General features: G+C 57.8%; 1 protein-coding gene across 2 annotated transcripts in view; it reads right to left on the bottom strand.

The window, feature by feature from the left end:
• Positions 1–205: 205 nt before the first annotated feature.
• KCNJ12 (potassium inwardly rectifying channel subfamily J member 12) overlaps positions 206–13,818 on the bottom strand; it is a 43,187-nt gene continuing 29,574 nt past the window's right edge. Inside the window, exons 2-4 of one of the 2 annotated variants that reach the window (XM_030827863.1) lie at positions 11,324–11,445; positions 7,256–7,540; positions 206–4,723 (exon numbers count right to left, since the gene is read on the bottom strand). In XM_030827863.1, coding sequence (XP_030683723.1) covers positions 3,366–4,723; positions 7,256–7,505 — 1,608 coding nt within the window. In that variant the 5' untranslated portion in view covers positions 7,506–7,540; positions 11,324–11,445 and the 3' untranslated portion in view covers positions 206–3,365. The remainder of the gene's footprint in view (positions 4,724–7,255; positions 7,541–11,323; positions 11,446–13,818) is intronic. The other variant, XM_003281285.4, reaches the window with a different exon arrangement.

The raw sequence follows: 13,818 nt of genomic DNA, 5'->3' as shown, positions 1-13,818 counted from the left end.
GTGCTTGCTGGAGACCACTGGGAGCTGCAAGGAGGCTGAGTTCTGTTCTGTCTCCCAACAGCTGCCACCATGTCCCACCCTCACCCATGAGGAAGCCCCAGGAAACCCCCACCCAAGGCGGAGGCTGAGGAAGCCAGGCAGACACCCAGCACACTGTGGAGCCATGCAGGGGACCTTCAGAAAACACATCTCGACACAGGGAACCTCAAAGAGATCAAAATGCATTTAATGTGGTCTAGTCTCATCGCCTACGTCTTTAGATACTATGTATTGAAAATAACATGAAAATTCTCCAGTTTCACCATTTAAAATAATTTGACATTCTATGACCTCACGCAGGGCAGACACCCTATACAGGGGCCTCCCAACGGTGGCTCCTCCCCGCCCCCCAGGACCCTCTGGGTGGGGACCAGGCAGCACAGCACCAGCAGAGGCTCAGGGGACGGCCACCGTGCTCTGAGCAGCAGGCATAGGCTGCACACAAACACACACTCAAATACATGGGTTCACATGGGCGCACACACAGCCTCCTACACACAAGCCGGATGCACACGCTCACCTCCAGGTGCCTCATCCTGGAACACAAGCTCCACTCAGCCACAGACGTGCGTAATCAGGGCAGAGGGTCGGGGACCGTGGGGTTCAACTGTGCCAGTGCCCAACCTGATGGGTGGGTGCCCACCCTCACAGCCCCCCTCATAGGAAACTTGCACACGGAAACGCCTGTGGGTAGACAGACACATAACCACCTGCACACACACACACACACACACACGTATAGATCACGTATCTGTATTACTAACCCAGGCATACACGTAAAGAGCCGAGTGTGCATGTGTGCACCACACATGTATGCATGCAGGCTCACACAGGCACACGCCTCCACACACGCACTCCCCAGGGGCCAAGTCTTCCTCGCTCCTGGCTCGTCCCATCCGCCCTCCCGCTTCAAGTGCACTAAAGAGGGAGACTATTTTGGTCTTTAGCACAAGCAATAAATAAATAAATAAATACAGGGGAAGGAAGAAAGAGGGCAGGAGAATCAAGCATCTGCCGCCTTTGGGGAGATGAGGCGCTGGGGCTGCTCTCCCGCAGGGTGGGGGCTGGGAGGCAAGAGCACAGACCTCCAAGAGGGCCAGGCGGTGGGCCTGGGGCCCCCAGACTCAGCTCTGGGTTGGGGGAGTAGAAGGCTGTCTCACTGGCCCTGGAAGGGCACAGGCCCCTACACCAGCACCAAGTGACCAGGGTCACCACTGTCCCTCATCAGGGAGGCGAAGTGTCAAGCTCTCCCCTGCCAACTTCACCCCAGCACCCAGGGCTAAGTCTGAGAAAGCCCCTCAGGCTTCAGGGCCAGGCCTGGGAGCAGGAACCAGCTGAGGCACCCCTGGCAGACCCCGAGAGGAAAGAGCTGCCTCGGCGGAATCTTCTATGCCAGAAATGAGTGTGGGGCTGAAGCTGGGGCAGGATGCTGAGTCGGGCCTACCCCAGGATGTAGGAGTCGGGTGTCTTGACTTCCATTGCCCCAGACCTCGGGGCTGAGTCTTCAGCTGCTAAGGAGAGGAGGAGGTGGAGGGAAGAGGCAGATACCCCCACCCCAGGCCCCCAGCCCCTCTCTGTCTCCCGCACCCCACCCACTCACTGCATGACCCCCTCTGCTCTCTGCCTCAGCTTCCCCACTTGGGCCAGAGTCCTCGGTGCCTTCTGGCTCTGAGCTGTCTCGGGGGCAGAGTTGGAGCAGGAGACACATCCTTTCTGATTCCCGGCTTCTGGAGAGGCCCGACTAGAGGAGAGCAGGTTTTCTCCGCAGCCCTGGGAAGGGCCTGGCTCTACCACGGACCTGACCCAACCAGCTGCCATGAACAAGATGGGGTGGCAGAGCCAGCAGTGACAACAAGGGGACCCCAAACCTCTTCCTGATGAGGGTGCCACAGTGCCTCTACCTGGGGGAGGGTGGTGGAGGAGCGGCCCTGGAAGCCTCGGCAGGAATTCTGTTCCATGGCTGGTTTCTGATTCAGCTTTGAATGAGCGTGGCACTCCCCAGTCATCCCAGTTGGCAGGAGAGGGTGATGATTCCTCTCCTTTCCTAAGATCTTTCCTCTGCCATTCAGCGCTGACCAGGGCCTGGCTGTGCCCCACCTGAACTCCGCTGTGCTGCTGCTCCAGGTGAGGGAGGGACAGGATGTGGTCCTATGTCAGGCAGACCTGGCCCCTGCCACCTTCACAAGGCAGACAGAGGGGCTGGAGGAACTTCAGCAGTGGAGGTATGGGCGGGGTGGGGTGGGACAGGGTTGGGGGGAGATAAGCGAGCCCAGAAAGAACAGGACAACCCGGAGTCTCTAAGGCACGACTCACACTGTGGGCCCAGTGGGGACAGGGCTGCCAGTTTCCTCCTAGCCTGGGATCCCGACTTCCCTTCCCAAGGAGCCATCCCGGCCTATGGCTCCTAACCACCCCTCACTGTGGAAGGGGCGGAGGCCTGGACAGAAATGGACAGAGAAGCAAAACAGGAAAATCGAGGGTTGGGGGAGGAACCCTCGATGGCAGGTCCCATGCCTGGCCCTGAGATGCATCTCTAAGGTACAAAGGCAAACTCTAAAAGCTCAAACCAGTTTCTTCCCAGCCCCTACCCACCACCCCAACGACAGTAGAAAGCTTTTATTACGATCATTAACATGGTCTTGATTTTTCTATCACAAACAGAGCCTAGCTGGCTCGTGAGCTTGACGAAGTGCGATTCCAGAGCACCCTGCTTGCCCAGGGACTGCAGTGCCCATACACACGGGGAGAGGCCGGTCCCACCTCAGGGAACACTCTGGGGCCTCCAGCCAGCTGCTGCATCCTGGCAGACCCATGGAATTCTAATTGTTCTTTTTGCCCCCTATGAATTAAAAAACATTTTTTTCAATTGCATGGTAATTTTTTTTTTTTTGTAAACAGTCTCACCCAAGCTAAGGTCGAGAAAGCTGAAACCCGGTGTTTCTCCCCAAGTTAAAAACCAGCAAGGAGCACCGCAGCTAGCCAGCCTTGAACAGCAGAGGCTGGGCCCACCATCGAGCTGAGCTGCTTCCCCGCAGGCTGCAGCTCCATCTTCAGGCAGAAGCCCTGGCCCCCGTGGCCTGGCCCCCCAGGAGGCCACTTCTTTGCCCTGAGCCTGTGATAGCCTCTGAGGCCGGGGGCTGCCGCTCTGGCTGCCCCCTCTCCGGCCAACCTTCTGAGGCCGTTGCAAAGAAACATAAAACGACTAAAACGCTACTGAGTCTGCAACCCAGGGCACCGGGCCCGTTCTGCTCAAACCCAGGGCCCCTGAGTGACGGCGGGGCCTCTCCCCGGCCGGGGGTGGATGCTGCATGTCGGCCAAGGTTGGCTCAGATCTCTGACTCCCGTCTGTAGGGCCGCTGCTCCAGGGCCCCGCCGCCAGCCTGGAGTCTGTCAAAGTCATGCCTGGCCTGGGGACTGAGGCCATCCCGGCTTCGGCCGTCCTGGTCTCCGTCCGCCTCATCCTCCTCGTCACGGCTCAGGAAGGCCAGCTCATTCTCGTAGCAGAAGGAGTTGGCGCTGGGCAGCAGGAACTTGTTCTCCACCAGATCCTTCGCGCTGCAGCGGGGCGTAGAGGGCACCTCATAGGTCTTGTGGAAGTGCGAGTAGTCGATCTTGTACTGGTTCTTCTCCTCGAAGAGCACGGGCTCAAAGCGGTGACCCCACAGGATCTCATTGGCCAGGTAGGAGCTGCGGGCCTGGGTGGTCATGGCTGTGGCCTCCACCATGCCTTCCAGGATGACCACGATCTCAAAGTCGTCCGTCTCCAGGTCCTGCCGGCTGATGCCGAAGAGCGGGCTGGCCTCGTCAATCTCGTGCAGGATGGTGATGGGCGACACGAGAAAGATGCGGTCCAGGCCCTTGTCGAAGCCCACATCGATGTCGATCTGGTCCAGCGGGATGTACTCGCCCTCCTCGGTGACCCGCGGCTTGATGAGCTGCGCGCGCACATGGGCCTCCACAATGTGGCTCTTGCGCAGGTTGCCCACGCGCCACATGAGGCAGAGCTTGCCGTCACGCAGGGCCACCACGGCGTTGTGGCTGAACAGCAGCGTCTGCGCCCGCTTCTTGGGCCTTGCCATCTTGGCCATGATGGCACCGATCATGAAGGAGTCGATGATGCAGCCCACGATGGACTGGGCCACCACCATGAAGACGGCCACCGGGCACTCCTCCGTCACACAGCGCAGCCCATAGCCGATGGTGGTCTGCGTCTCGATGGAGAAGAGGAAGGCCGCCATGAAGCCGTGCACCTGCATCACACAGGGTGTGCGGCCGCGGCCCTCAGCTGGCTCCAGGTCACCGTGTGCCACAGCGATGACCCAGAAGATGATGCCGAACAGCAGCCAGGAGGCGAGGAAGGCCAGCGAGAAGATGAGCAGCATGTAGCGCCAGCGGATGTCCACACAGGTGGTGAACATGTCAGCCAGGTAGCGCTGTGACTTCTCGTCCATGTTGGCGAACTCAATGTTGCACTGGCCATTCTTCTTGACGAAGCGGTTGCGGCACCTGCGCCGCGTGTGCACCTTCCCGTTGCCGAAGCCGTTGGCGCCCGACATGGTGACCAGGTGCAGCCCGTCCTCCTCCGATGACACAATGCTGTAGGGGTTGGCCCGGCTGGCCGCGGTCATCCCGGGGGTTGAGGGACCCTGGCTCACCCCCAGGCTAGCTCCAGGCAGGGCGGCTCCTGCAACAGAGAGGACAGCATGTCTGGCTGGGCTGGTGGCTCCGGGCTCCTCCACCCCCATCCCAGGGCCCCCAGACATGACTGGAGGACGCTTCCACCCTGATTGACCCACGATCTTGCTCTGGTCTTGCCTAAGCCAGCTCCCCACTCCGCCTTCCCAGTGCGAGTGGCCACCCCCTTCGCGCCCCCAGCAGCTCCAGCCAACAACCTCAGCTCCACACCTCACTCCCACACTGAGGGCTCTGAAGAGTCTATTTAGGATCCGACCCCTTCTCCCACCCTCAAGGCCTGAATCTCACCAGTGCCTGCCCAGCCAGTTCGGGGCACACCTTGCCAGCCTCTCTGCCTCTGCCCATGGCCCCCCAGTCTCCATGGCAGCCACAGAGGGCCTGTGGAAGCTGAGTCGGTGCCTGTCCCTCCCTTGCTCAATGCCAGAGGCCCCCCAGGACATGCAGGGCCTGCACAGGGAAGCCCCTGACCCCTCGGACCTCACCTCCCAGCCTCCTCCATCAGACTCCCCTTCCAGCCACAGCCCCTGGCCCCAAGATGTCCCTCAAACCCACCCTGGACACCCTCCCCTAAGACAGTCCTGCCACTGCCTCGCCACTTTGGCACCAGAGGCCTCCTTGTGCCCCGGGAAGACCCATGTCCCATCCCTGCTATATCCACAGCACTGCCCTTTCTAAGGGCACAATGGCAGCAGCAATAACAATAATGTAGCCGGGGGCACTCAACCATCAACCCCACCCTGAGACTACCACTCCCTAAAGGCAGCACATTTTCTTTTTTTCTTTTCTTTTCTTTTTTTTTTTTTTTTTTAGACAGAATCTTCCTCTTGTCACTTAGGCTGGAACGCAATGGCGCGATTTCAGCTCACTGCAACCTCTGCCTCCTGGGTTCAAGCGATTCTCCTGCCTCAGCTTCCTGAGCAGCTAGGATTATAGGTGCCCGCCACCACATCCAGCTAACTTCTGTAATTTAAGTAGAGACGGGGTTTCACCATGTTGGCCAGGCTGGTCTCGAACTCCTGACCTCAGGTGATCCACCTGCCTCAGCCTCCTGAAGTGCTGGGATTACAGGCGTGAGACGTTTTCTCTTTTGCTTCCTGTTGTCCCTCCCAGGGCCTAGAACAGGGCCTGCCACCCGTCGCCACCCTCCTGACACCCAGACCCCCTACTCTACAGTGTCCACCCACATGCCATGCTTGCAGCTTCTTGGTTACCAGCAGTGCCAAAGAGGGCAAGATCTGGCACCCAGACATGGGCTGCTCCCTGGCTGACCTCAGCCGAGGGCCTTCCCCAGCCCCTGCTTCCCGCATCTCTAAGGAAGATTGCAAGGCTGCTACCCTGGCACCTGGGCAGTGCTCAGGGGTGTCACCTGTTCCCAGCACCACCCTCAGCTCACTGCAGGCAGCACCTGGCTCCAGGCCAGCCTACTGCACATTCAGGCACCCCAAGACAGGCCCCGCAGCAGGGCATCCATGCCAGCCAGAACAAAACCTGCTCTCAGCCACCGACGTGTCCACCCCCAGGACACACAGGCTGTGCTGCCCCCACTAAAGGCCCCACGCTGGCCTGTCAGTGACAGGCTAGGGCATCTGCAAGCTAGGGGCTATGGCACCGCCTGGCCCACAGCCACATCTGGATGGCAGCCTGCCTCGGCTGGGCTAGGCTGGAAGCAGGGAGACCTGGGCCTTCCAGCATTAGCCCCGAACAGAGGAGGTGGACAGGCCCACCCCTCCCCGCCCACGGGGACCCAGCACCCCCAGTCCCAGTCCAGTCACACCATGACCTCAGAGCTAGACAAAGCCTTTTCCCTTAGCACGCCTGCAGCCACGTTACTCAGTGACGAAGACACTGAGGCCCCAAGAGAACATCCTGGGGGGCTGGCACCACTGTGGACCGGGTGCTGCACACAGCCTTCTGCAGGCCTCTCAACCCCTCCAGGGAGGGGTGGGCCACCCTGCTTTACAAACAAGGACCTGGAGGCCCAGAAGCCAGAATGGACTTGTCCCAGTCCCATAGGCAGGAGGCAGCAATGCCAGCATTCAGTCCCGGTCTGTGTGACCCAGCTTCTGGCCATGTCCACACTAGTCTGCGCCTCAGAGCGGGCGCGGCCTCTGACCTCTGCTCCAAACACCGGAGCAACAGGTGACGGTGGAGCCGCCTGCCCAGCCAGCCTGTGGAACACTCCCAGGGGCTGCACCAGTTGCTCGGCCCCGAGCCAGCCGGTCTGAGCAGCACGCAGCAACTGCTGCCTGAGAGAGACACAGGGAGAGCAGGCGAGGTCCTGGGCGCCTCGGCAGGCAGATCCATCAACAGCTGCTCTCAGATCATCCTCTCAACAACCCGGGGGTGCAGCCACCATCCAGGTTCAGAGAAGTTAAGTGACTCTCCCCAGCCATTAAGCAGGAGAGTTGAGATTTAAACCACCTCTCGTGCAGTCTCCCACCATGGGCCCCCAAGCTCTGCAGGGGACGCCTTTCCTTACTCCGCCGTCCTCCCCCAACACCATTGTGGCTGACCACCTCACCATGACGCTGAGGAGCTGGGACGCAGGGCCGGAATGGTGGACACTGCTTCTGCCTGGGCCAGGAGGTAGGGAGCCGGCAGCAGGGGGGACCCCTGAGGCTGTGCTGGGAAGGGGGCTCGGCCCCAGATTCCTGGACCCTCCAGAAGGAGGCAGCCAGGGCCGGGGCACTCAGACGCCGGCGTGAGGCCACCAGCTGACAGGGGCTGGATTTGTGTGGCCCAGGGGCCTTGAGGGATTTCCAGCGCGTCATGGCTGCTCCAGCCCCTGCTCCGAGCAGCTCGAAGCCTGCAAGGAACAGAATCACAAGAATCAAAGGCCAGAGAGCCCAGTCTGCATGTGCTCCCAGCAGCTGGCGGCCTCGAAACTGGCCAGCTACCAGACTGGTGAGGGTGCTGCCACAGCTCCTGGCATCTCTGCCAGGGCCGGGTGCCCCAGACCTGCCCAAATGGTGTCATACAGGCTTGGAAACCCCCACTTCTGTTGACGTTCCTCTCTGCGTGGTTCTACCACACAGAAAGCATCAACAAGGTCAAGTTCACGCCCCACTCCCTCATTTCTCAGAGCCAAAAACTGACAAAGACACCTGTCCCAGGATCCCTGGAAACTAAGCAGAGAGAGAGTTGGAGCCCAGAATGCCAGTCCTCAGCCTCATACAGCCCTGCTCTGCTGTGTGTGCATGTGTGTGTGAGAGAGAGAGAGAGAGACCCTCCCCAGGGGTGCTGGGAGCCCCCTCACTGGGCACTTGGTGAATACAGCACCACAAAGACCCAGAAGGGGACTCTGGCATAGAAACCCTAGCACCACAAGCTAGACAATGTCCCAAGAACACTCCTGTGTAAACACAGGCGTGGCAAGAAGTTACACAACCATGCGGCCTTTAAGGACGCAATTTAAAAAATATAGGACAATATCCTCCACCAGGGACACACAGGCCTTTTTGGCTCTTGCTCAATGGGGTGCATACGGTGAAATCAGACAAGACATGAAATCAGAGAAACTGTTTTGCTGGAAGAGGCCTTAGCAAGCAAGGAGGCTGGCTCCCCATTTCACAGATGGGAGAAGCAAGTCCAAAAGAGAAAAAGAGACTTGTCCCAGGTCACAAAGCAATTCAAGGGCCAGGACAAGGTGCTCACTACTAAAATTAGGACCGTCTTCCGCAGACACCCAGGTTGGTCTGCCAGGGTCCCAGGGTCACCGGGAGGGGAATGGGGGAGGGGCGCTGGGGTACACTACCTGAGCTAGACAAGGCGGTTTCAACACCAAGGGGCAGTGAAGCAGACCCAGCAGGGAGAGAGCAGGCAGTGGGGAGAGAGCACGGGCCTGGCAGACCCCCGGAGATCCCTGCTTTCCTGCTGGCCACAGTGCCTACAGACACAGCCTCCCAGCGACCAGTCCACTGGAAGAACGGACCAGGGCCTGGGCTGGGAGCTTTTAGAGAGGATGCCAGAAGGCAGCTGCCACGTGACCTAAGGGTGGGGTCCAGGAGTCACGGGGAGGGGCTTCCGGATGGAACTGGACGCCCCATGCCCACTGCCCTGAGGCCTTGTTCTTCTCAGGTTTCGGTGACATCCGGGAGGAGCCCAGGGCAAGGCCTGGACCCACATTCCCAGACACCAAGAAAGCACTGACAGGAAGGGAGAGTGCAGGGGCCTGCATCACCCAGGGTAAGACATAGGGACTCAGACGGGGAGGCGCCAACAGCCCCCATCCTCCATGCAGAGACTGTTAAACTAGCTGGGGCACCTCCCGAGGCATGAACACAGCACTCAGTATCTACCAAGTGCTTACTACCTGCCAGGTGCTCTTCTAAGAGCTTTAATAAACTGACTCATTTAATCCCTTCCCTCACAGTGTGATTATTATCCCCATTTTCCAGATGAGCAGATGGAAGCCTAGGAAGATTGAGTCACTGTGAGGGTTACACAGCCTTTCAGGAGTAAAGCTTCCAGGCTGGGCTGTGTGGGTGAAACCAGTGCCCCACAACACCAAGACCTGAGGCCTGACTGTGTGCATGGTACTGCAGTCCTTTTGGTCCCAAGCCCCTGCAATCCCAGGTGGTGATGAGATGTAGACTGCCGCAAATCAGCACTCAAAAGCACAGGTTCAAGGGCCCTCACCAGCACTCCGACCCACGGCCATTCACCCTCATTGGTGATGGGGCACTCTACCTCATGATCAACCCTCACCATTGGAAGACCCCTCGGAGATCACTCAATGCAGGGAAGGCTGGCGCACGCCTCCCCGCCCAAGGTGCCTGCTCCAGCCTCGCCCAGGCAAGCACCATTCCTCAGCCACAGAGCTTCATCCACTGCATCCAGGGCAGCTCAGAATCTTTCCTAATCCAGGCACCATTCATCAGATGCAGCACTGGGGCCTGGAAAGCCCAGCCCTTCCTTTGCAGATGGGGAGACTGAGGATCTGAGCGGGTGCCCTTGCTCCGTCACATAGGGTATGAGAGGCAGGGCTGGCTGGGGGGTTAGGGGCTCTCCCTCATGCCAGGCCCTGCCCAGGGTGTAGGACCACATCAAGGCTAGGCTGGGCACAGGCAGCCAGGAGGGGCACTCCTGGGGGACACTGCCAGAGCCAGGAGTGGGAGGCAAAGACGCGCTGGGCACCCTGGGAGCAGTGAGGAAGCTTGGCTGGATGGGGGAGAACCCAGGCTGGTGTGGAGGGGAGAGGGAGAGTGGGGGGTGGCATTCCTATGTCTCATAATCTGGGAAGAAGATGATGACCTCTTATGCCCAATTCCCTTTCCAGGCCAAACTTCCCCACCAGAGACTCAGCTGGCCTCTGTCCACCAAGCTAACCCATGGCCCCCAAACATTTGGGTCCAATGCCATGCCAGCTTCCTATGCCAAATGCAGGCTAGGCCCGAGAAGAGAGGCATCATTGTGTGCAGGGCATGGGGTGGTGGGTGCCCCACTGATATCCTAGGCCCTTACCACCTCAGGCCCACCTGTCTCAATGCCTACACCAACCACAGTGTCTCTCTGCCCAAAAGCTCTCTCTAGCCATGGGCACGCTCTGCCATTCAGAGGGCAGGCTGAGGAGCTGATGCTGCCAGGACAGCTTTCAGTCAGTGACTGATGGGAGCAGGTGGCTGGGCCCCAGCAAGCTGCCCCTGGGAGGGGCACTGCTTCCCTGGCCTTCCCAGCAGGAGTCGGCTCCAGTGCCCCAGCAGTAACTGTATCAATGACATGCCCTTTATCACTTCCTTCTCTTTCTCACCTCATTTCCTTATTTCCTGGGATCACCTCCCAGGAAACTACTTGCACTGGAACCTTTGTCTCCTGGGCCTTCCTCATAGGGTCTCCAGTAGCCTCTCCACAGCAAAGGCTCTTGAACCCTGGCCTCCCCTCCCAGATGCCCCACAACACCAAGTCTCCTCCTCCTCTTCCTCCTCCTCCTCCTGCCCCACAATACTGAGCCACCTTCTCCTCTGCCTCCTCCGCCTCCTCCTCCTCCTCCTCCCCTGGCCCCCTTTAGGATCCTCTAGCACTGAGCTTTTCCCGTTCAGGCCAGAAGCTACTTCCCACCTTGTGTGAGAGTTGATCTTGCCCAGGCCCCATCTCTGACCAAGCTCAGAGGCCTAGAGAGGCTGATGTAGGTACTAGCAAAGAGGGGCACCCAGGAAATGCTCCCCAGCCAGAAGAAGGGTGAAGGACTAAGCAGCCAAATGGGATGGATGAGGAGATGGGTGGAACAGTGATTGAATCAACAGGTGGGTGGTCGGGCAGATGGGTGGATAAATTGGGTTGACAGATGGGTGGGTGGATGATAGGGGTGACCAGATAGATGGACTGGCTAGGTGGGTGGAAGGATGGGTGGATGGATGGTTGGGCAGATGAATGGGTGAGGGAATGGGTGAGGAATGGATGGCATGGGCGAGAGGATGGGTGGAGGGGTGGAGGCATGGGTGGGTGGATGGAAGTCTGAGCAGATAAATGGGTGGGGGAATGGGTGATGAAAGGATGGCATGGTGGGTGGAGGGGTGAAGGATGTACAGATGAGAGTCTGGTGGAAGGAATGCCTAGATGCACAAGAGCATGTCAATGACTTCACTCTTACCTCTTGAGTTCTATCTTCTACGTAATGGTGCTGAGTGGGCACGGTACTGTCTTCAAGGCTGAATTAGTAGTGGCTGCCATTTCCCAGGCACCAGCTGGAAAGGATCCAGTCACTAGAACATCCTAAAGTTAAAAGAGTAAAGCCAAGTTACTGCAGGCGGTGCTGCTCTTCTCAGAGGGGCTCACAAATAAGACATAACCACATGAACCCACATTTCTGCTCACTTCCCCAGGGGCCCCACAGGAGGTGGAAGGGCCTCTGGCCTGCACCTTTGATGCCCCACACCTTCACAGCATAGCAACCATCCAGAACCAGAGAAGAGCAGAACAAGATGGGGTGTCAGAGAAAAATGACAGCTGACAATTATTGAGTGCCTATTGCATGCCAGACACTATAGTAGGCATTTTACATACATCATCTCACATAATCCTCACAATTCCACAAGGTTGGAACTATTGTTGTTACTAATCCAGAGAAGCAAGTAATGTGGTAATTCTCCCACTGTCACAAAGGAATTCAGGCCCTCAGCCTGTACTCCTAGCCACCACCTGCAGAGCCTTCCCAACGCCAACCTTGGAGCCAGTTGTGAATAGCTAGGTGGGTAGATGGATGGATGGATCGATGATGGATGGATGATGGATGGGTAGGTGGATAAATGAATGCAGGGACGAATGGGTAGGTGGATGGGTAAATGGATGAGTGGGTAGACGGATGAATGAATACATGGGTGGGTGGATGGATGGATGGGTGAATGAGTGGTCGGGTGTGAGGGTGGATGGCTGTATGGAGGAGAGGATGGATGAGTGGATGAATGGGTGAATGGATGAGTGGATGAATGGATAATAGGATGGATGGATGGATGGATGGATGGTTGGATAGATGGATGGATAAATGTGAAAGTAGATGATTGGATGGATGGATGAACGGAAGGGTAGATGGGTGGGTGACTGAGTGGATGGGTAGATGAATGAATGGAGGGATAGATGGGTGAATGGGTGGATGGATGGATGGATGGATGGATGGATGGATGGATGGATGGATAATGGGTGGGTGGATGGATGGATAGATGAATGGGATGGATGGGTGGATGGACAGATGATTGGGTGGATGGATGGGTGAGTGAATGAGTAGATGGGTGAGTGGAGAAGTGAATGGATAGAGGGATGGCTGGGTGGATGGGTGGGTATATGGGTGAGTGGGTGGACGAACAGATTAATGGATGAATGGGTGATAGGTGCATGGATGGATGGATGGATGGATGGATGGATGGATGGATGGTTGGGTGATGGATGGGTGGAGTGAATGCGTGGATGAGTTGATGGGTGGATAGATGGACAGGTGGATGAGTGTATGGGTGGGTAGAGAAATGAATGGATAGAGGGATGGAAGGGTGGATGGATGGATAGACGGGTGAATGGATGGAATGGGTGGATGGGTGGGTAGATGGATGGATGGGTGGATGGGTGGATGGATGGGTGGGTAGATGGATAGACGGATGGGTGGATGGGTGTGAGGGTGGGTGATGAGTGGGTAGATGGATGTATAGGGTGTTTGGGTGAGTAGGATAGATGACTAGATAGATGAGCGGGTGGGCACATGGCTAACTATGTGGATGGGCACACATCAGTAATTTGCCAGAGATTTGCCTTGGGTACACATACATCCTACATGGTCCCTGCAATCCCCAAGATGCAATTTCCCCACCTGTCAAAGGGGTCCCCCTGCCTTCCTATCCAGTGTGCCATGAGAATCAGAGAAGAGGTTGGTGGGAAGGGGCTCTGAGGATCTCCAGGGTGAGCCACCTGACATGCTTCTCACCTCCGCACCTCCCAGCCAGGGAGTTCATGGGGCCTGCCCTTTCCAAGGTTACAGCCAAGGCTGGTTTGTCACACTGGTTTTTCTGGCTGGAATTAAGGCAACTGTTGGTGAATCACCCCCACCTCATCAGCCTCCTGGGACAGGTGACAGTGGTTTAGAGGCACACAGACCTAGAATCAAATCCCAGCTCTGCCCCTCATAAGCTGTGTGACCTTGAGTGAATCACTTCCCCTCTCTCAGCTTGTTCTGAAATGGGATGGCCTGCCTGGTCTCTAGTGGCCCTTCAGTGCCTCTTCACCCTCCAAGTCCCCCGATCCCCAGCCCCTGCTTCCCCATCCCTCATCATTCTGGGAGCAGAAGCCACAGACCTACACTTTGCCTCTCTCAGCCATTCCACTCTCAAAACTGATGGGGACACAGAGGTTCAGAGATGGATGGGTGGATGGATGGACAGGTGGATGAGCTGCAGAGGTTCAGAGAGGTTCTATCACAAGCCAACATCACACAGCTGGGGACCTCCACGGTGGGGACTTGGGTCCACGCCCTTCCCTGAGTGGGCCAACACTGTGCCTGGCCCTGCATGCTTGGCAGCTGGCTGCAGTTATCCCGACGCTCACAGCCCTGCCTTGGAGGAGGGACAATTCTCCCCTGTGGACAGATAGGAAAATTGAGGCTGA

The sequence above is a fragment of the Nomascus leucogenys genome, chromosome 14 (genome assembly GCF_006542625.1).
Source record: "Nomascus leucogenys isolate Asia chromosome 14, Asia_NLE_v1, whole genome shotgun sequence".
NCBI classification, from domain to species: Eukaryota; Metazoa; Chordata; class Mammalia; order Primates; family Hylobatidae; genus Nomascus; species Nomascus leucogenys.
Note: the sequence above shows the minus strand (reverse complement) of the source record. Positions and strands in the feature narration are given on the sequence as shown.